Source organism: Pelodiscus sinensis, chromosome 20 (genome assembly GCF_049634645.1).
Source record: "Pelodiscus sinensis isolate JC-2024 chromosome 20, ASM4963464v1, whole genome shotgun sequence".
Lineage (NCBI taxonomy): Eukaryota > Metazoa > Chordata > Testudines > Trionychidae > Pelodiscus > Pelodiscus sinensis.
The window spans coordinates 23,038,685-23,060,383 of record NC_134730.1 but is presented as its reverse complement, the minus strand read 5'-3'; the positions used below and the strand labels follow the sequence as shown (position 1 = coordinate 23,060,383).

The window sequence follows — 21,699 nt, the reverse complement described above, 5'->3', positions numbered from 1 at the left end:
CTGCAGCTCCTGTGGGTCAGGAATGGTGAACCACACCAGGGGGAACTGCGAGCGGCCAGGCCTGCGGACGCTCAGGTAAACAACGCATCTCGCAGCCCGCAAGCAGCTTCCCCTCGCAAGCCATGGCCCAGAGTTTGAAAACCCCCGAGCTCGGAAGTTTCAGTCTGGAATCTAAACTCTGCCACTGACTCACACTGAGCCTTGGACAATTCATTTAGCTCCTGTGTCCCATATTTCCTGTGTGTAGTAGGGACGAGAATATTGTCCTAGACTATAAGGGTATGTCTACACTATCCCAGTAGTTCGAATAGCGGGGGTAATGTAGTCATCCGCAGTTGCAAATGAACCCCGGGATTTGAATTTCCCGGGCTTCATTTGCATGAAGCCGGCCGGCGCCATTTTTAAATGCCGGCTAGTTCGAACCCCGTGCCGCATGGCTACATGCGGCATGGAGTAGCTAGTTCGGATTAGGCTTCGGATTAGGCCAGCGGTCTTCCCTGAATGAATGGGTGCTGGGAGGCCGTATTAGTCAGTGTTTGTCTAGTGCTTTGCAGTGTTCTGCGGGCGCCCGTCGTCGTGGCTGTTCTGTGGGAATTCTAGAGTCTCTAGTCAGTCATTTCGCACCCCCGGATCTAGTCCACCTGGGGCAGGATGCGCATTTTAGTACAGAGCGTTCCCACGCTAGTTGTATCCCGGGATGCCGAACCGCCCCGCAAACGGTGACTTTTGGGCCAAGAACGGAGGGTGCGGTGTTGCCCTTGAAACATGAGTTTTTTGCTCTGAGTTTTCATGCACTTCCCTGGGTCCTGTTGTAGATCTGGTGCTGGAAGCTGTGTTGACTCTCAGATGAGTCTGTGTAATCCATTAGACTATGGGGAGAAGAAATAACACCCCTGCTCAGCCCTCCTCTCATTTGTGATCTGGGCAGTACACTGAGAAAAAAGGGGCATTGGGGGCCAGATTGTCATCCGGGAAAACTGGCTTTGAGGTCAGTGGAGCTGTGCTGTTTTGCACCAGCTGAGGGCAGAGCCCTGCCCTAGATCTTGAATCACACTGGCCCGACAGCGACGGTGCGTCTGCACTGCAGTGAAAGACCCCAGGCTGACATTTCACTCAGGCTGCAGTGTAGATATTTGGACTCGGAGTGGCGCATGGGCCCTGAAACCCCACGAGCCAGGTGGGACTTAGAGCTTAGGGCCGAATGTCTGCACTGCTATTGGGAACCCTGCATCCTGAGCTGTGTGAGCCTGCTTCAGCTGACCCCTGCTCTGAGACTCAGTGCAACGGGGGTTTTATTGCTGGGTCGATGTAGCCTAAGCCCTGGTCTGCACTAAGGCTTTATTTCGAAATAACCCCCTTCAGTCAAATGAATAAGCGGAGCAACCACGCTACCAAACCCGTTGTTTCAAAAAAACAGGCCGCTTATTTCAAAATCTGCTTTCCTCAGGGAATAACACTATTTCCGAAATAGTTATTTAGAGATAGTGCTAGAGTGGACGCTCCGGTGACACTATTTAGAAATAACTACCCCCCAGAGTCAGTCAAACTCATTTCTCCCCAGTGCTTCTCGGGACTCTAATTGGAGGTAGCGCGTCCACATTAAGGGAGCCGGCCTTGGATTAATTTTGAGGCTTCCCTGTAGCGTGGACACGCGAGTTTGAATTCGTTATTTCAGGAGTTATTAAATTGATTTTAGTTCTTTCGAAATTGTCTGCTATTGTAGACATGCCCTAAGACGGTGCTTCTCAACCTTATTTTACAAAGTACCTCTTTAAAAAATGTGTAAGTACCCCAAGTACCTACAGATTTCAGACACACACACTTTTTTTCTACCCTTGCAACACATTTGTTTAAACAACTTAATTGTAGCTGGGCGGGCGATGTAATTTTTGGGTGTAAAAAGTACAAAAATGGTAAAGTGCTGTAAAACTTAAAACAAAAATTCAGTTTTCTCCAAATTTCAGTTGTGGTGATGTACCCCGCAAACTTCTCCCGAGTACCTCTAAGGGTACTCGTACCAGTGGTTGAGAAACACTGCCCTAAGAGACCTTCATTTTAAGCTAGGCTTATCCATCCCTTTAGTTCTGAATTCAACCTTGGGGACTTCATTGCCACCCGGGAAGCAGTTGGTTTGAATGAACAAGTTCTCCTGGGCTGCTGGGCGAGATGACCAATGTCTCAGCCTCATTGGCTCCAGAGCAGCTGGTCTCAGATGATGTTAATTCGGCTGTTTGCTCTCCATAACTACCACTTTCTCTTTTCCCGCTAGTAGGACTCTTATGGTCGCTATTTAAAGTCTCCCATATACAAGGAGATGTTGGCCAAGGCCATCGTGCCCCAAGAGACAGTGAAGAAAAGGCAAGTAAATTGGAGTGTTATTGTGGGTTTGGATTGCACTGGGGATACCAGAAGCCTGAGTTGTAGTGGAATTACGGCGATTGAGACATTTGCTTAATGAAAGCGGGTTTTTCACTACGATGAAGTTGGTGAGCCCCATGGAAAAGGCTCTGACTGTACATAAGCCGATCTGACAAGGGCTAAATCCCTTTTGAGGCTGCATGGGAAGGCTGTGCTTGGTGAACTCATAATATCCTGTCCCCAGGGGGTGCTTTACTTCAGACGTGAGAGAACCTACACTGGGTTAAGCGAGCCCATCCAAAGCCTGTGGGATTTAAGGCAGGATGGGGTAACTATGTTCTCCCCATGGCACTTGTGTGTTGTTAGCGCTCACAGCCCTGCACTCAGGCGGCTGTTTACACAAGCGCAAAGCGGAGTAGAGCAGTAGTGTCTTAACGCTGCTGGCACAAGAGGCAAGTGTCATGCCAACAGAGTCCGGTCGTCTGTGGGTGGAATTGAACCTGGGACCTCTGCAGCTTAGTGTGTGAGCTGCTGCCACATGAGCTAAAAGCCAGCTGGCTTTCAGCTAAGGCAGTGGAGCGGACTCATTATTCTCTCGGCAAGCAGTCTCAGTGCCTCTTGATGGGGCGCTGTCCCACACCCAGAAGCTGTGTGGGTTGCACAAGGCACTGGAAAACTAGGCTCCACAAAGCAGTTTCCACATCCAAACGTTGGCGTCTCCGATCGGCTGCCTCAGCAGTCTCAGGGACATCAGGCAGCCTGGTTTAAGTACAGTTGTCTCATCAGGACAAACTTGCAGTGTCAGAGCCAAAAGAGATGGCTGCTGCCTCAGGACAGGGAACGCTTCTCTCTGTGCCCCGGACACAGCCCATAAACTGGCCTTGCAAGAGCCGTGATCAGAAGGGCTGATCCTAAGCCCATTGAAGTCAATGGAAAGACTCCTGCTAACTTCATGGGGCCAGAGCTGGCTTTAGGCCGATTCGCCTGATTCCCCCAAATCAGGCCCCATGCCTAAAAGGGCCCCACGCCCTAAGCCGCTGTTTTGGCTGTATCAGAGGCAGCAGCACGGGGTACCAGACAGGAGCTAATCTGCAAGGGGAGCCAGTTTAAAAACCAGCTCCCCTCATGGACCAGCTGCCTGTCACTCCATGCTGCTGCCTCTGATACAGAGGCAGCAGCGTGGGGTGGCAGCAGCCCCTGTCTGGGGGGACAGTGTGTAAGGGGAAACTCCTCATGAAGGGAGGGGAGTAATTTGCAGCCAACAGGCAACACTTTTCACTAAAGAAAGCGGTCTGGGTGGGGTTTGAGCATTGATCTCATGGTGTTTCTCAACCTTTTTGATGCCAGGGACTGGCTTGCTGTCATGGTCACCTTACCCATATACAGCTGAGTAGAGCACCCAAAAATGTGGGGCACCGCTGGGTCTTTATGTCTATCCACCCCCCTCTTCCTATCCCTGGTCTGTGGCTCTGCTTCCTCTGGAGAGGATCTAGTAAACTTAAAAGTGAAAAAGCCGGCCAGCGCTATTAGCACATCGAACCAACCTGTGAGAGAGCCATTCAAGTGGTAATGAAGCCATTTAATAGGCATCTGCCAACCCCAGGTCTGTACCATCAGTTTCTGGAGGTTCCATTAGCCTCCAGGACCTTCGTTTGAAATTTGCTTTCATTAGTGTGCTGCTGAAGATGATAAAATCACAGCTCTGACAAATCATCTTCCCCCTCCCCAGGCTGTTGGCTATAGGAGCATTCATTTAATTGAACTGAACAGGGCCCCGTAAATCCTAAGGATGGCCCTGCATGCTGCCTTCTTAAACTGTGTCAGGGAGAGCTCTGGGACCAGTGCCAGTCCATGGATCTGTCATTGAGAAACACTGGTCTAACTACTCCCATGGAAGTCAATGGTGAAGTGCCTGTTGCCTTCGCTAGCAGCAAAGTTAGGCCGACCTGAAGAGCACTTGTAAATATCTCACCCATCATCCCCATCTCCTCTAGCATTATTGACATGATGGCCCCCATCCTAATCCCGTTGCGGTCAGTGACACAACTTTCACTGACATCAATGGTTCAGGATCAGGGTCGGGCTGGATCAACAGGCTGCCATCGCTCCAGCGGGGGACGATTTATCGCGTCTACTGGAGACATGATAAATCAACCGCTGAGCACTCTTTTGTCAACTTCAGTACTCCACCCAAACAGGAAGAGTAAGCGGAGTTGATGGGAAAGCATTAGCTGTCGAGTTACTGCTGAGAAGATACCACAGTGAATAGACCTAAGTATGTCAACTTCAGCTACGCTATTCACAGAGCTGAAGTTGCGTAACTTAGGTTGATGACCCGCAGTAGTATAGATAAGGCCTTAGTTACCTTCTGATGCATAGAGCAAAGGGGGTAATGTGCTACTGCTAGTCCCATAGTTGGAACTAGGAGCAATGACTCCTTTGTTCTGTTGGCAGATTTGAAACGGATTTGTGTGGCTTCAGTCGTTTCACCAAGGCATTGATTGGCCCCCTAGGCTAGTGAGTGGTCCTCCTTCGTCTCAGTGGGCCGCAAGTCTGTCGCAACCAAGACGGTCTCGCAGGACAAGGAAGTTTTGCCGATGGGGCTTGCGCACCTAGAATTTGGGGGGGTGCCGATCGCACCGTAGCAGCACTTTGATTGGCTGCAGAGTGTGTGCCTGGCCCTCACAGCCACTGTTGTGTGCAATTAGCAGGGACCTCACTTCACGGGCCCTTGCTTTATATGTGTCACTTTATAATACCAGTAGGAATAAACTATGTGGATGGAAACCAGCAGAATCTGCAACCCTGCACATGGGCGATAGTAAACAAAATGTCTCCTGTGCTGCACATAGGACCCCTATGGGCCCCAGGTGGCCTTTGGTACACAGGTTGCCCACCGCTGCACTGAGGCCTTGTTTGCTTTTAAAACGTGCATGCTCCATAACCCTCTTTGCCCTGGCACTTTCCTCACTGGTGGAAATGGCCTGTGCACGAATTCACGCTCACAAATCAGGCTCTTTGTCTGTGTCTCTGCGTATCCTCCGAGAAATGGGTGGCATATCACCTGTCTCTCAGGGCTGGTGGAATTCGTAGCCAGCTGCTCTTGGAAAGCATCCTGAGCTTCTTAGCTGAAAGGTGCGATCAAAGTGTCAAGTATCCGCATCATGTGTTCTCTCCTACGTGCCCAGCCTTTGCTCAGAGACAGTGACAGGAGCCCACACGCACACCTAATGCAATAGCCTCAGGGATTTAGTGTAACAGGCTGTTTCTGTAATTGGCATTTCTTCTCTACCCGGGGCCATCTGGATGCTCAGGGATTTCAGCCCAGGAGCTTATTGCTTGGTGACTTACTGTGTTACTTGCTATATGTTGAAAATGAATGTAGTTTGGAACTAAGGAAATTCGGGGGCATAGGTGACTCGTGGTAGCATTCAGGAAGTGCACCCCCCCCGTATCCGCAACAACATTTCAATTGATAAATGGGGTGCCCCCAGAAGCTCCCTTCCTGTCTATCTGGGTGCCCCCCCCTGCACCCTCTCCCACTGCAGGAACTAGTTGCTTATGGTTCGGGGTTATTGTTGATCTTAGGGTGGTGTCAGAGTTCAGGTGTTAAGAACATCAGAACGGCCACACTGGGTCAGACCACGGGTCCATCTAGCCCAGTGTCCTGTCTTCCAGCAGCGGCCAATGCTAGGTGCCCCAGAGTGAACAGAACAGGGAATCATCAAGCAATCTATCTTCCGTCACCCATTCCCAGTCTCTGACAGAGGCTAGGGACACCATTCCTACCCATCCTGGCTAATAGCCATTGATGTACCTAACTTCCATGAATGTATCTAGCTCTAGTTTTTGAACCCTTTTATACTTTTGGCTGTCACAACATCCTCTATCAAGGAGTTCCACAGGTTAACTGTGCGTTGTGTGTTTCTGTAAATCCAGCGTCCTCTCTATGTACAGTCAGGACCACACCCCTATATGTGATCCTAAATGAGACAGGCGAGGGGGCTTGCTACAATTGTACAGCCATTTTCCCTGGTCAGGGCCAGATTCTGCTACCTTTATTCATGATCAGTCATGCCTTCCTGAGCGGATAGTTCAGCTAATTTCAGAGTGAACGCAGAGCGAGTCAGAGTGGCAGAAATGGGCCCTCATGGACCAAAGATGGACAAAATATTCCCAGCACAATTTGAGTTTAAGCAGTTTGGCCTGGTTCCCATTTTCCTGTTTCCATGCCGCTGTGGAGCCTTTCCCAGTTCAGTAGTTTACACAGAGTGCCTCAGTCTTCAGAGTCTCACCATCCAATTTATAACCACGGAACATCTGGGAGATGAGGAAAGGGCCTGGGAGGCTGCCGAAAATGCCATGGGAAAAGTCTGCCCAGCTGAGCTGCTGTGGAGTCAGAACGATAGTCCCATGCAGATGTAAACATTGGCAGCACCAGGGACGGAGTCCGGGGCCCAACCTGGAGAAGTTAAAGGGAGTTCTCATGTTGGTGTTACTTGTGGCAGGACCAGGCCCTTGGTGGGGGTGTCTGGCATGCAGGCCCCACCAACAGGTCAGGGGAGGGGGAGGGCAAAGGGGCCAGTTGCCCTGGGGCTCGGCAATTCAAAAGGCTCTGGGGCTCCAGCAGTGGTGGATGGAGTCCCAAGCCCTTTAAATTGCCACCGGAGCACCGTGCGTTGTGCTCCAGGCAGCTCTGAGGGCTGACTGTCCCAGTCCCGCCCCCTTCTGCCCAAGGCCCCGCCCCTTCCGGGAGTGTGGCACTCCCCCCTCCCCCCGCCCACTTTGCCCTGGGGATGGTGAGTCTGTTGGCTCCCCTGCTGAGATGCGAGTGTGTAGGGAGCACATTCTGCACCCTGGGTTGAGCAGGTCACTTGCTGTAAATGGAGGACACACACAAAAACCCAGGGTCCGTGGGCTTTTGGTGGCAAGACCCCATTTTCTGGACCATTTGCCTCTCTCTGTCCCCCAGTAACTCCCTGCTCTCTCTCTTTTTCTCTCTCTCCTTAGTTCCAGTTTCCCGTTCGCTCGCCGTCACCTCCGGTCCAGCCCCAGCCCCGTCATCCTGAGGCAGCAGGAAGAAGAGGCCAAGGCCAAAGAAGCAGCAACCAACGTGGATATTACCCAGGTTATGAGCAAGCTGGATCGCAGGAGCCAGCTCAAGCAGGAGCCTCCCAAGTAGGCTCCAGATCCTAGCCCAGGGCCCAAGGCAGGAAAAGACAAGCCGGGGGTGGGGGCTGCTGGCGAAGCCGGGGCTGAGATTCCTGCCCCCCTCCTGCAGGTGTCAGTGCTGCTTCACCTTTCCAGAGCCTTTTCTTCCTGCCGGTTGCCATGGCATCTAGAGCAGCAGATGTGAAATGCTGCTCGGAGTCTGACAACTGGCTCTGTCCCTATCGCATCGTGGGTCCCTGTGCTTAGTCGCCCCCGGACTTTTCTCCATTCAGTGGGCTCGTTGGACAAGTCAGGGGAAGGGTGTTTTCTAAGTGCCCCAAACCCAGCCCGGGATCCAAACTCCACCTGCATCCCTCTGCCTTTTACCTCCCTACCCTCGGCCCAGAGAACTCAGGGAGTGATTCGTTGGGATGCACAGAGCAGCCCACCACGCAGCTCCTTCTGTCCTCACCCTCTGGGTCAGATGGAGCTTGTAAAGGGGGACCGTATTTGAACTTTCAAAAAGAGGGCACTGCTGAGAGGGAGCGTAGCGGTATCAGTATCTACCAACTCATGTTGTATCTACACTGCGCCCATTTTGCGCAAGAATATGCAAATGAAGCGAAGCGTGGAATATTGCTGTGCCTCATTTCCATAATTAATGAGACTCCGTTTTTGCGCAAAATCCCCCTCCTGCGCAGGAGCCGTTCTTCTGCATTTTTTTTCAGGAAGAATGGCTCTTGCACGAGAGGGGGGTTTTGCGCAAAAGCTTCTTGCACAGAAACAGAGCCTCATTAATTATGCAAATGAGGCACGGCAATAGTCCACGCTTCACCTCGTTTGCATATGTTTTTGTGCAAGAGGCTATAGTGTAGACATAGCCATATATAACACATTAATACAATGTGAGCTGGTAGATACTGATACCGATACACTCCCTCTCAGAAATGTCCTCTTTTTTTGGAAAGTTCAAATATGGTCACCCTAAGCTTGTACCCACAGTCGTGGGATTAGGGACGGTACAGAGCCATACCACCCAAGGGAGCCAACAGCCTCACTAGGCACCTGGGCAAGGAAGGGGGCGTGGCTCCAGGCTCCAGAAGGGGCGTGGCTTTGGGTAAAAGGTATGAGGCCAGGGCACCCAGCACTCCGTGCCACCTGGACTGCGGAGTGCCGCCCTTAGAACTGCCTGGAGCGCTCTGTGCAGTGCTCTGGCGGTGATTTAAAGGGGCCTGAGTCCTTTTCAATCATGAGGCCTCATGGCCATTGCCCCTTCCCCATTGGCAAAGCACACACCACCCATGGGGGAGCACAAGAAGGTCCATCATCTCTTGGTGCTGGCAGGTATGCGGGGTGAGCATTCCCTAGTATCCCAAGCCCTGGCCTGTGCAGCTGGTCAGCTCTATCTCACACCCACGTGGCAATAGGAGAGAGCAGGGACACATGGAGGCTGCAGTGGTGCTTGGCTGCTGTTCAGGAGGCAGAAGGATGAGGTCAACGGCAAAATCCCCATCGCCTTCAGTGGGAACTGGAGCAGGCACTTAGTTCATCCAACACTTGGCAGGCCCAATCCTGTAAGGTGCTGGGCATTGTCAGCTACCCTCAACTTAAATGGCTATGAGGGCACTGAGCAGTTAGCTGGTTCAATCCGAGGCTGTTTGGAATCTCCCGTAAACTTACAAGTGGCTAAGTGAAACCAGGGACTGGATGAACGCTAGAATCTCTCTGGATGTACAGCACCACGGGCAAAGGGACCCTGATCAAGGTCGGGGGCTCCCAGGTGCTGTCCTAACACAAATCATCAAAGAGGTTCCAGTCTCTGATTCTACATTCGATTGGGTTAATGACACGATTTTCATTCTCATCGCCATTGATGGGTTTCCTCAGGATTTAGCTGAGTCCCAACACTGTCCTGCCGTCATGGTTTACACTGCAACCAGCCATGTAACTGCAGCCTGGGGAGACCCGCTAGCTTTGGTGTGGCTAGCGCCAACGACAGCAGCAGTGAAGCCACAGCAATAGGAGCAGAAGCTTGGTCTAGCGGCTGGCGTGTGTACCCAGCATCCTCGATGGGCGTGGCCAGCTCGTGCTGCTGTAGCTTCGCGGTTTTGTTATGCGCGCTAGCTAGATCCGAGCTCCGCCGGGATGTGCTGCAGTCACACCTATGATGCAGTGCAGGTTGGGTCCCATGAGTGTGAAACATCTGCCCACGGCTGGGACGGTCATGACCAAATACCAACGCTCTTAGAAATAGGCTCACTTTAGATGCCTTCTCTCAGGCTACATTCCATTTGTAGAGCTGGCTGCATTCAAATAGGTCAGTGTGATCGGACACCTCATAGCTAAAGACCTGCCAACCCGCAGATACCTGCTTTTATATCCACTGGTACCTGCATCCATAGATGTGGATAGCTGCAGCTCCTTTTTGCAGATGTAGATACCAATTTTGTATCTAGAACCCTGCAAATTTGCAAATATCCATTTTATAATCACAGGCATCTGCATCCACCAATGTGATGTGGATATCCACAGATCATTTTTGCAGATACCAATTTTGTATCCACACAAGGGCTCTACTCATGTCACTCCTTGCTGTTCATCTTCTCTGCGGAAGCCTTTTTATTGACCATCCCACACAGCATGCTATGAATTCAGTTTCACTCCATAGCTGCCAAGAAATAGTTTGTTTCCATTAATTGAATTCTAGTTGATTTTTAATCCATCCTTTCCATGTTTTATTTGCTTTTCTCATCTGTCTAATGAAAGTGCATGTAGAAAATGGAAGAGACAATTGTGTTTATCTGTCATTGTGTTGTCATCCTTTCCATGCTTTATTTGCTTTTCTCATCTGTCTAATAAAAGTGCATGTAGAAAATGGAAGAGACCATTGTGTTTGTCTTGTTGTAATGTGTGTGGTTTTTTTTTTTTTTTGGTGGTGCTGCTTTTAACATTTTTGTTTAAACAGTTGAGCATATTTTTATTTCTGCTGGTAGGGACTCGTTTAGAACCTTATGACAAAACCAAGTCTTGGAGAAGCCAGAAATGGATCATCTAAGGTCAGTTATTCTCATGAGCTTGTATGAGGGTATGTCCTAGGTCTCCCTCAGAGAGCAGGAGACTGTAACAGGCCCAGCCAGACAGCTTGTGCTTGTGCTTGTGCTTGTTCTGGAGAGGTGGCCAGGATGGCATCCATTATATATACACTTTCAAGTCAGGTCTTAGCCTGGTTATGCCCTCCATAACCAAACTCCTGCCCTCACTACATGCTTTAACCATGTTGTAACTGATTCGGGGGCTAACCAGGTTGTTACTAGGTTTGCTACCTAGTTGTAACTAGCAGTAACAGAGCCTTGTAGTCTCCCAGAACTCCTAGCTAACCACTTACCTCTCTTGAGGTTAAGATGACCTCCCTTACAGTAATTTGCCTGGTAACCATGGCCCAATCCAACCATCACTGAAGCCTCTAGGAATCTTTCCAGTGACTTCAGTAGATGCTTGGTCAGGTCTCTGGTGTCCCCTTGTTTCCCCTTTTAGTGCATCATTTTACATGGTTCCTGAGAGATCCAACTCTCTTGAGAGCAATCAATTCCCAAAGGCCAATGGCGAGCTGCCACCCTTCATCCAACCTGTGCAGTCTCCCTGCTAGCACCTGGAGACAGACTTACACTCTCAGAACTCTGTTGCTGCGGTGATTCTATGAACATGTAGAAAATGCTTCCCTAAGACCTGTACTGTGGCTTGAAATGAATCTGCCCTTCGTTCTCGTTTCTACCTAAGCATTGCTCAGCCGCAGGCTGTTCTGGGCCAGTGTTTCTCAACCAGTGGTACAAGTACCCCTAAGGGTACTTGAGAGGAGACATGGAGGGATGCATCAACACAACTGAAATTTAGAGAAAACTGAATTTTTGTTTTAAGTTTTACAGTGCTTTATTATTTTTGTATTTTTTTACACCCCAAACATTTTGTTGCCCACCTGGCTACAATTAAGTCGTTTAAACAAACGTGTTGCAATGTGGAAAAAAAAATGGTAGGTACTGGGGGTACTTATAATTATAATTTTTTTTTAAAGTGGGTACTTCATAAAAAAAGGTTCAGAAACACTGTTCTGGGCAGTCCCAGCTATGCTCACAACTGGCCACGTCAGCAAGAAAGGGAAAGAAAGAAGAGATGAAACCTTCAGTGCCTCCTTCCCCTTGCAGATCTGCAGTCTTCAGGGCTAAGGGGAAGGAGTTCAGAGGATGGAAGAATCTGTTTTGCTAGGATAGCACTCGTTTTGCTCATTGCAGCTCAAAGCAACAAGTTCAGAGATCCCCGAAGTCTAAGCCAGAAGAAGAGAGGTCATGGAAGGGACAGCAAACCCTCAAAGCATCCCATCAAGTCCTCAGGCATGAATGCAAGAGTAGAATCCCTCACATCTCACAGTGCCATGAGTTAGGGGTCCTCATGACAATCAAGTTTGTGATAGAGAACTGTCAGGGAATTGTCTTTTTTTTTTTTGAGCTCTTCTGTCCTTTGTTCTTCAAGGCTGTTCATTCCCTATTCTCTCCCGCCCGCTCTTCCTTATATTACAAACATAAAGAAACATAATAAAAGTAGTTCATCGTATTGTGTGGAAGCCCAGCACAGGCAACAAGCCAGAACAAAACTGCAGCTGGGTTCCCTCTGGCTCTTTGATCCAGAGGCAGGCAGGTGGGGATTGTCCTATCCTGAATGCACAGTGCTTTGGGGGAGGCTGCTCTGAAAATAACACCATGTTGTAAGCCTTGTAGAAAAGTCAGTTTGCAGTGAAGAATAGCTGGCGGCCCTGCTGGGTGGCTGAGCTGACAGGCCAAGCAAAGGCAACAGGATACAATCAACTTGTATTAACATCCCTACCTAGGGCCAGGGGATTAGGCCAGGGGTAGGATCTGCAACTGGGAGTCAGGAAATTGTGGGTTCAAGTCCCATCTCTATGCCCTGTTTTACCCAGCTCTATAAAGGAGAGAATGACACTCCCAGTGTTCCCTGTAAGCTAAATGCATAGGCAGCCACCTAGAAGAGATTCAAGTGCTGCCCAGCTGATTAGCAGAGCTCCCAAAACCGGCAGCATGTGTTTCTACTTGTGGTGCACATCCACACATGATTTGGTGCACTTAACAAAATTGATTCCACACACGGATGGGAAAAAATTAGAGGGAATACTGCTCGCTTGCTTTCACAATGCCCTTTGTGATCCTGGGGGTGAAAAGTGATGGATCAGAGTTAAGTTAGCTGCCTTAAGGTGCAGTAAGAAGGCGATCTCAAGGCACATCCCCCAGCTCAGCATTTTGGATCCACATGTGGATCTGATACTTGCAGTCCAGAATCATATTGTTAGAGGTGAGTTCAAGCTGCAAAGTCTGGACCTGGATTCAGGCCTTCCACCATGTGGGGGGTGTTCTTGGTGGGATTTTGGTTCTGATCATTACTAACGGCCTGTGAAATAGGCTTTGATCTGTGTCCAGGGTGCACTGGGGTTGCAATAAGTTTGGGCTATTCCCGTGGAAGCAGTTTCCAGCGTGGGTTTGGTCGACCGAGGCTGATGTGTTCACCCAGCTGCCTCCATCACTTGTTTGTTCTGTCCTTCTCCCGTCCTGTTTCTCCTGAGTTCCTTCCCTTTCTTGTCATTTGCTGGCCTGCCTCTTCCTTTTGTCCTCTGTGTTTTTCCTTTGCTTTGCTCTGCCCTCCAGCTGCTCCCTTTCTCGATTCCCTGCCTGCCCTGTAGGCTCCATGCTCCTCTGTGGGGGATGCCCTGGGTAGCTCGAGAGGACTGGGTCTCCTCACGTGCTCCCTACTAAGCCGAGTGCTGTAGGATCAGACAGCAGCCTGGACCAGCAGACAGTGCATTAGTCCCAACCCCAGCAGCCTGCTTTCATGAGAGGACACATCCAGGGTCGAGTAGGTTTCTCTGCCCCTGGAGTATTTTTCCTCTCCACCCTTGGCCATGTCAAAGGCCTTCCATGTAGGGCCATAAACTGTTAACGTGATTCACTTGCTCTTGCTCTTTCTGGAGTGTGCTAACACGGGGGTTGTGTAAGAATCCTCTGCAGTTCTGTGGCACAGTCTGTGCGCCCCGGGGTAATTCAGTGCCTGCCAGCCAGAGAGGTTCACGTGGCTGAGGGCTGGCGGGGGGGGCGCTGTCTTATGATCTGCGCCGCACTGAGGGCTGGCTGCCCGGGCCCTGCCTCTTCTGGGCCCCACCTTGCTTGGGGGTCTGCAGAAGCTGTTGTCCCCCCATTACTGTGTACAGCCTCCAAGGATGGAAGAACACAAGCCTCTGTCATTTGAGCCAATTAAGAGCTCTTCCAGCAGCTAGCAGTAGTAGGTCCCTTTGCCTATCTCAGGGACAGTCACTAGAGGGCGCCATCACACAAAGTCTGTTACACACAGTTAACCTATCTACTTACCTAGAGACTTACCTGCCCCTCATTGCTGTAATCCCTGGCACCAGGAAACTATATGGCCCCCAACATGTTCGTAAACTCCCACTTGTCTTCTCAGGGGGGAATTATTTCCAGTTGGTAGCTAGAGGGAGACTGTGGGGGCTTGATGTTGTGTATCCCGTGGCGAGCAGGCTGCTTTTCCGGCTCTAAACTCTCTCTTTTTCTTCTCTGCAGCTGTGTCAGTTCACTGCTCCCATCCCTCACCTGGCTGTGTACACCGGCACCTCTGTTCCTTCATCTCCGTCAACTCCGCCCCCCTCCTGCCAGCTCCCAAACAACCTTCCTGCCCAGTCCCCTAGGCACATCACCCTGCCAAACAGCACTGTCTGCCCTTCCCCCATTAGCCTCGCCCTGGACAGTACCCCCTGCTTGGAGAGGAAGTGGGAAGCCAACGGGTCCAACTCGAACCCCTTTCCTTCTATCGCCGAGAGCACGGAGATCTCCATGGATTCGGAATCGGGCACTTGCAGCAGCCAGCTGCCGGAGAACGGGGAAGCCAAAGCACCTCCCAAATCCCGGATGACCTTGTCCTTCAGCAGGTTCTTGAAACGGGGATGTTTAAACTCGCCGGTGTTTGCCACTCTCTCGCCAAAGTGCCCGGCTGTAACCCACGGAAAGGTTCAGCCGCTCGATGACCTGGAGCAACAGTTGCAGCAGAAGTCCAAAACAGTGACCAAGTAAGTCTACCTGAGATGTGGGTGGCGGGTGAAGGCCCCAGCTGGAGAGGGCAAGCCCCTGCCCCGCCCCTTCCACCCAAGGTCCTGCCCCTGGACCCAAGCCCCGCACACCCCAGCCTGGTCCTTCCTGGCCAACTGGAGGGCTGAGGTTGCCGTGCTATGGCCTTGGCCCGGCCTCAGCCGTCCCCGGTGGCTAGGAAGCGGGGCATGTGGGCAATTTTGGGAAGGCTGTGCCTTTCCTTGCCTACATTACTGGCTGTCCCTGACCTTGGGTGTGTGGAGGAACTCAGCTCGGTCATTAAAGATAGCCAGCCTGGATGTGGAAGGGCTTGGCCTAGTGATACGTTGGTTGCACGAAAAGTCCTCCCAGGGGACAGACCCACCCCCCTGAAAGCCCCTGAGTGGGTCAGGCCTGAAGGGTATTTCCAGTGCTCCCAGTGTCTTCGAGAATAGGGGACCGCGAGAAGTCGGGTATATATGAGCGCAGCCCTGAGATGGCTCTAACTTACACTCAGGGACAGGCTGAGTCTGAGAGCCTGGAGAGTGCAAAGGTGGCTTACCACCCCACCCACCCCTCTCCATTCCCCTCAGCACAGGGCCAGAGCATCTGAGAATGAACCAAGGTTCAGAGGGGTGGCCGTGTTGGTCTGTTTCCGCAAAACCAATGCGCAGTCCTGCGGCGCCTGCAAGACTCTCACGTTTATTAGGCCATGCGCTTTTGTGGGGTGGAGCTCACTTCCTCAAATGCATCTGAGAAGGAACCCGCTAGCTCTCGCCAACCAGCAGAAAAGCCCAGAGAAGTCAGAGGGGCTTGCCAAGCTGGCTACAGCTCCTGAAAAGTCCTTAGGCTTTGCTCCAAAATGTGTCAGAATTTTCAAATGAGGAGACAGGTGAAGGGAAAAAATCTGCCAACCCCACCAGCCTCTGAGGCAGGCTCTTGCGGCGCAGGATTGCCAGAAGAGATGTGTCTCGGGCTCGGTGGCTGTGCTGGTGAGCTCTGGGGGGCAGACCCCCAAGCTCAGCGAGGAGAGGAAGGCCAGAATTCCTTCCCAGCATTTCCTAAGCCCCCAGCTTTTACTTAGTTTCTATAGCCAGGCCCAGCCTAACTCAGCTTCACTCCTGCTCCCAGCTAGCTAGCGCCTCCTCCTTTCCACCTGCCCATTCCCCAGAGCCCTTTGGGTGCGTCTAGACTGGCAAGATTTTGCATAAAAGCAGCCGCTTTTGCGCAGAAACTGGCCATCTGTCTATACTGGCCGCTTGAATTTGCGCAAGAGCACTGACTTTGTAATGTAGAAAATCAGTGCTTCTTGCGCAAATACTTTCACGCTCCCGCTCAGGGATAAGCCCTCTTGAGCAAGAATACTTGTGCAAGAGGGCCAGTGTAGACAGGCACCTTCAATTTTTGCGCAAGAAAGCCCGATGGCTAAAATGGCCATTGGGGCTTTCTTCCGCAAAAGCGCGTCTAGATTGGCACGGATGATTTTGCGCAAAAGCATCCGTGCCAATCTAGACGCTCTTTTGCAGAAATACTTTTAACGGAAAAACTTTTCCGTTAAAAGTATTTCCGCAAAATCTTGCCAGTCTAGACGCAGCCTTTGAGTGTAAAACCAAACTGCTCATCTTGGGCCAGCAGGAAGCGTGGGTGTGAGTGTGGGTGTGGGTGTGGGTGTGGAGAGACATGCTAGGAACCAGCCTGTAAACACGCCTTAGCTAATAGCTAACGGAGCCGCTGCAGTTCCCCTGTCAGCCTTGGGATGGGGAGGCTGCAGAGCAGCATTTTTGCCACTGCTTGCTGCTGTGGGAAGCTCCAATGGAGTCACCTCTGCAGGCCCTGACGCCTTCTTCTGGTGCCATTTGGATTCCCAGCAAGCGCTGCAGGAAAGCAGCCCCTCAGGTAAGCCAGTGGCATGGCCTCTAGCTCCGCTAGCTCTGCCATGTTGCTTGCTTTCACTGTTCCGCACTACGTGGGCTATGGTGCCCCTATGAATCCCGCTGTCACCCTGCTGCGTGCAGGGTCTCCCCCCCCGACAGGGCCACATGGCGGTTTTTGAAGGGGCCTGAGGACAAATCTAAAATGGGGCCCTTCTCTCCCCGTGTTCCCTGAAATCTGAGTGCTTGGGCGGCCATCCAGGAGAGATTCCGGTGCCGCCCATCTGATTCACAACGGGCCCACAACCACCAACCAGCATGTGTTTCTTGTGGTAGTGCACATCCACGTATGCTTTGATGCACCTAACAAAATTTATTCTGCAGAAGGATGGAAAAAATTAGAGGGAACATTGGACCCCCGCTCCCCAACCTTTTTGAAAGAATTACCACTCAGGGGAGGCCCAGTGTGTATGTGTGTGTGGTGTGTGTGTATGTGAGGGAGGTATTGGAGAGTGAGTCTCTGCCTCTAGCAGTGACTTGGCTTCTGTCCCATGGGCCTAGGTCTGTCCCCTGCCTTAGGTGTTGAACATGGAATATGGTGCAGAACCACACTCCAGGTATGGCCTGGCTTCCCTCTGTCATGTGAGAAGGCCTTCCAGGGCAAATTTTAGTGAGGACCGCCATGACTTTGCCTGGCTGGTCTCAAAGCTGCTTAGTTTGAAGCCTTCTCCAAAAGAGATTGATTGTCGGGTATTTTGTTTGGGAGCAATCCTGTTTATGTACAAAGAACATGGACTCAGCCCTGTTTGCCTGGACACCGTCGAAACAAACAGTTTCCTGGCCCTCAGTTTTCAAGCCTGCCTCTCCAGCCAGTCCCGTGTCCCACACAGCTCTGTCTCTGTTCTCTCCTCAGGCTGCCCTCACGACTGCTTCTCTCACAGTCTCCTGGCTTTCTGGTTCTTTTCACCCCCACACAGCTGCCACCCTGTCATAGCTCCCGCCCCTGTGTTTGCAGTCCCCAGGGAAACTCCTTGCCTTGATGGCCTGGGCCTGGTGTGGGGGCTTCTATTGTTTCAGATATCAGGGAGCAAAAAGGGCCCTTAATTTCTCTTTCATTTATCCGGAAGATAGGGATGTTAGATAGCGTGCCATTGAATAGTCGTGGAACCGCATCAACTTTTAGCGGTTACGTGACTATTCGGTAGTCCCGGGGGGTGGGCCAGCGGCCAGTGCACTCCCAGCAGCACTCCCAGGGAGCCTCCTGCCACCCCACGCTGCCTCTCTCTCAGGGGCAGCAATGTGGGGTGGCAGTCAGAGCTGGTCCTTGAGGGGAGATGGTTTAAAAAGCTCACACTCCCCATGGCTGCTGCTGAGGAGCAGCCTCTGTCTGCGGTGAGCCTGGGCCCATTGTGGACAGAGGCGGCTTCACATCAGACTCCCCTCCTCCCCGCCCCCTCTCCCCCCGCCGTGCTGCTGCTTTTGAAAGGCAGCAGCGCAGAGGGGAGGGGCAGGTGGCACTGCGGAGCCAGTGCTGCGGGGAACTGGCTTTTAAGCTGGCTGCCCCCAGCACCGGCTCCTGCCTGCACCCTCCCCTGCTGCCTCTGTGAGAGGCAGCAAGGCGGGGGGGGGAAGGCAGGTCTGTAGAGCCAGCATGTGTGGAGGGTTGGCTTAAAAGCCCGCACATAATGGCTCTCGCCTGCCCCCTCACCCTCCTCACTGCTGCCTCTCCATCCGAGGCAGCAGCGTGGTGGGGGCAGGTGAATCTGGTGCTTGTGGGGAGCCAGCTTAAAGCCAGCTCCCCATGGGCACCGACTCCTGCTTCCTCCCCACACCCTTGCTGCCTCTGATACAGAGGCAGCAAGGGGGGGGAGGAATGTGAGTGGATGACAGGATTAACCAATAAGCCAGGCTTATTGGTTATTCGTGTAGTCGTCTACTGGGAGATGAAAGGTGCTTAGACTTCCCCCAGACCTGTGATTGGTGGCAGCCGTTAGCAGCTTCCAGCAGAGCAAAACATTAAAGCTTGTGAGGAGCACAAATATTATGGTGATGGGAAATACGTAAGTCTGATAGAGCCATGTGGCTGGATGTGGGGGGATAGATGCTACTGATAGACACACACCCCGCCTCCGCAGAGAAGGTATCCTTCCCGCTCCTCTGATCTCAGTCAGGTCTCCCTGAGCTCATGCATTTTCCTGCAGGAAGAGGGGGCTCAGGCCCACAGAGGGATTTTTTTTACAGTCTCACTGAAAACCGCAACCCAGGAGAGAGCTTGTTTGGTTTCCGTGCTGCCTGTCTCCAGTCACAGCCGGTCTTCAGATGCTGCTTCGGTGGTGTGAGCCAGGCCTGCTGACAGTGGGGGAGGGGACAAGGGGAGCCACTGCCCTGGGGCCTGTTGATTCAAAAAGTCCCAGGGCTTCAGGGCATTGCTAAGGACTAGTTGGGGTGGGGGCAGGGCATGGTCTGGGCATCCCACCGTAGGCCCCTCCAGCAGACCTAGAGTTCTGGGCCCCTCCCACCGTAGGCCCCTCCCCTTCTAGAGAGTACGGAGCCGGGGCGTCACCTCCTTGCCCCAGAATCCAGCAATTCTGTTGGCGCCTCTGGTGTGAGCACTTTGTTCCTGTGCTGAATGGCCACGTGGACAATAGGCAAAGAGGGTGGCAGCATTGCTGGAAAGATCCTGCCCCAGTTATTGCCCCCCGAGGACATGAATGGGCAATGTCAGAGCAGTCTAGGAAGTAGGCCCCCCAATCTTACTTCTCGGATCCTGTTGAATTTCCAAACACTCCCCTATGGTTTTGGTTCCAGTGCCAGAAGGAGTCTTTCCCCAGGTCTGGTTCAGAGGATGGTGGAAGAACAGATGACCAGATGGTGGGAGCCTTGTGAGGTGATCTCAAGGATTCCACCATTTGGGGGCAAAACTGTACAACACCCGCCTATGACCCAAGAGCTTGGAGAGTCCATCAATCTTGCACCCAAGCCCTACCCCGGTTCCTCCATCCGCCTGAAATTATTCCAGATGGGAAACCTCCCTGCCCCGACCTTTGGGTCCATTTCTGCTCCTGACCAGGTAACTGAGTCTAAAGTGAAAAAAAAAACCAAAAACAAACCAGGCCCACAAAATGTAAGACCTCTTCATTCCCTTGGCACTCTGCAATTTTGCTTCAGATGGGGGTGGTATGCATGTTCTCTGCTCTCCAAGCCACACGGGCTTGTGGTCCTGATGTAGGCTTTGGGAAATAGCAAAACTCAAAGCCAAACTCCGAGCTGAGTGTTGGTTGTCGTCAGGAAGCCCTTCAGAAAGTGTCTGGTATGTGACAAGTTTCCATTTTGCAACACAGCTTCTTCCAGATAAAAGTGGACATTCCTCCAGAGAGCAGGATCTACCCAATAGACTCTGAGGAAGCGGAGGAGGACTGCCCCCCGGCTTGTAAGGACTCCGTGAAGGAAGTTATCTGCCCTTGGGAGAACCTTCCAGAACAAGGGAAAGCTGGATAACAAGCAACTCTCCGTGCAGACAGGATGTGACCTACTTATAAATGGATCTTTTCTTTCCAGGCCCTGACTCTGCAAGGTTCACCACGTACAGTTCAATATATGAACCTGCTGCTAAAAAAGTACATTAGAGTCATGCTTCAGTGTCAAGGAGACTCAAACCACGCTGGCTATGAGTAATGGACCCTGACACACACATCTGTGTGTGTCTCCTGACCTATTTTCCTTCGTATCTTTAGAAAGTCAGACTCATCTATTACTGACTTTTTGATAAATGAACCTTATTTGCTGCCTTATAGTTGATAAAAATGTGTCCTAGGGGATATTCTCTCCCATGTAAGTAGATTCTTGATCCTTGCAAAGTGCTGTACAAGTGAAATGTAGCTATCTTGAAGGTGTCTCTAAGGGTGTGTCTACACAGCACCCTAAACTCGAAATAAGATACGCAATTTGCACTCTGCAAATTGCATATCTTATTTAGATTCTATTTTGGAATTTGAAATTTGCTGCGTCTACACAGCACCAAATTTTGCAAAAATGCGCTATTCTGAGCCATCCCATAACCCTCGTGCAACAAGGCTTACAGGGATGGCGAAATAGCGTGCCTGTTATTTCGAATAATATTTTGAAATGATGGGTGTCTTTTTTAGACTCAGGGTAGCTATTTTGGGATACCTCCAGTATCCCGAAATAGCTGCACAGTGTAGATGTACCCCAAGACTGGAATTTGGAGTTTAAGCAGTTCCAAAGTTTGGGTGCCTTTGTAGTCTAAGTTTGGGGTTAGGACGATCTCTAATAATTAAGAATAACTTATAATGTAAACAATTTAACTTGGAGGCATCTAATGGTGTGGGGAGGAGGGGGCTAAACTCAGACATCTTCATGGGGTAATAGTAAGGGAGATGGATGGGCATAACCCACTCGCCAGCTACAAAAGTGAACCCCACAGAAAACAAAGACAAAGGACCGCTTAGCTCCCCCTTACTTCCACTAGGCCTTCAGTGCCAAGATGGGCCTTGGCACCCTGAGTCCGACCACCCTTCTGAATGTTTGGGAAGATTGAGATTGGTTTGAGACCCAAACAAAGTAGATTGGGCCCATCGGAACATGAAATTGGCATGTTGTCCCACACCTTAACTGCATCTCTGCCAAGAACGTTAGAATGTCACCTGCCTCGTCCGATGTCCGTACATCAAGAGGAGGCTCCTCTTTGCAATTTCCTCTGACAATGACAGTCCCTGTGCATGACTATCTTTTAATGTTGTTTTGTAACGAGGCCGTATGGCCTGGGCCTGTATGTCTTGGTGTTACTTTGTATTTTCTAATGTGGAGACATGCCCCGGTTGAGTTGAAATGGTTCAATGTGCTGATTCCTACCGAAGCATTGAAAGCGCTGCCTTCTCCTGGCCTATGGGAACATGGTCCTGATTTAATGGCAGGAAGTAAAGCTGCTATGTAAGGCATTCGGGCCGAGCCCAGTGCAACTCACTATAATGGCTGCTTCAGGTGCAGATCTGCTTTACTCCTCACAACTCCATGGAATACTGGAGTTGACAAGGGCACCATCAGTGCTCAATTTAGCAGGTCTTTACTAGACCCACTAAATTGAACCCCACAAGAATGATCTCCGGAATGTCAATCTCCAGAAAGGAGAACTGTTCCTTCCTTTCTTTACAGCTGGATGGGAA

At 51.3% G+C, this 21,699-nt stretch overlaps 1 protein-coding gene across 3 annotated transcripts in view; it reads left to right on the top strand.

Annotated features, from left to right (window-relative positions):
• RGS9 (regulator of G protein signaling 9) overlaps positions 1–21,395 on the top strand; it is a 72,907-nt gene extending 51,512 nt beyond the window's left edge. The window contains exons 16-19 of one of the 3 annotated variants that reach the window (XM_075903962.1): positions 2,273–2,358; positions 7,369–7,486; positions 14,145–14,647; positions 19,858–21,395. In XM_075903962.1, the coding sequence (XP_075760077.1) occupies positions 2,273–2,358; positions 7,369–7,486; positions 14,145–14,647; positions 19,858–20,014 (864 nt within the window). In that variant the 3' untranslated portion in view covers positions 20,015–21,395. Of the gene's footprint in view, positions 1–2,272; positions 2,359–7,368; positions 10,403–14,144; positions 14,648–19,857 lie in introns of those variants that run through there. The other 2 variants (XM_075903960.1, XM_075903961.1) reach the window with 2 other exon arrangements.
• Positions 21,396–21,699: the final 304 nt, after the last annotated feature.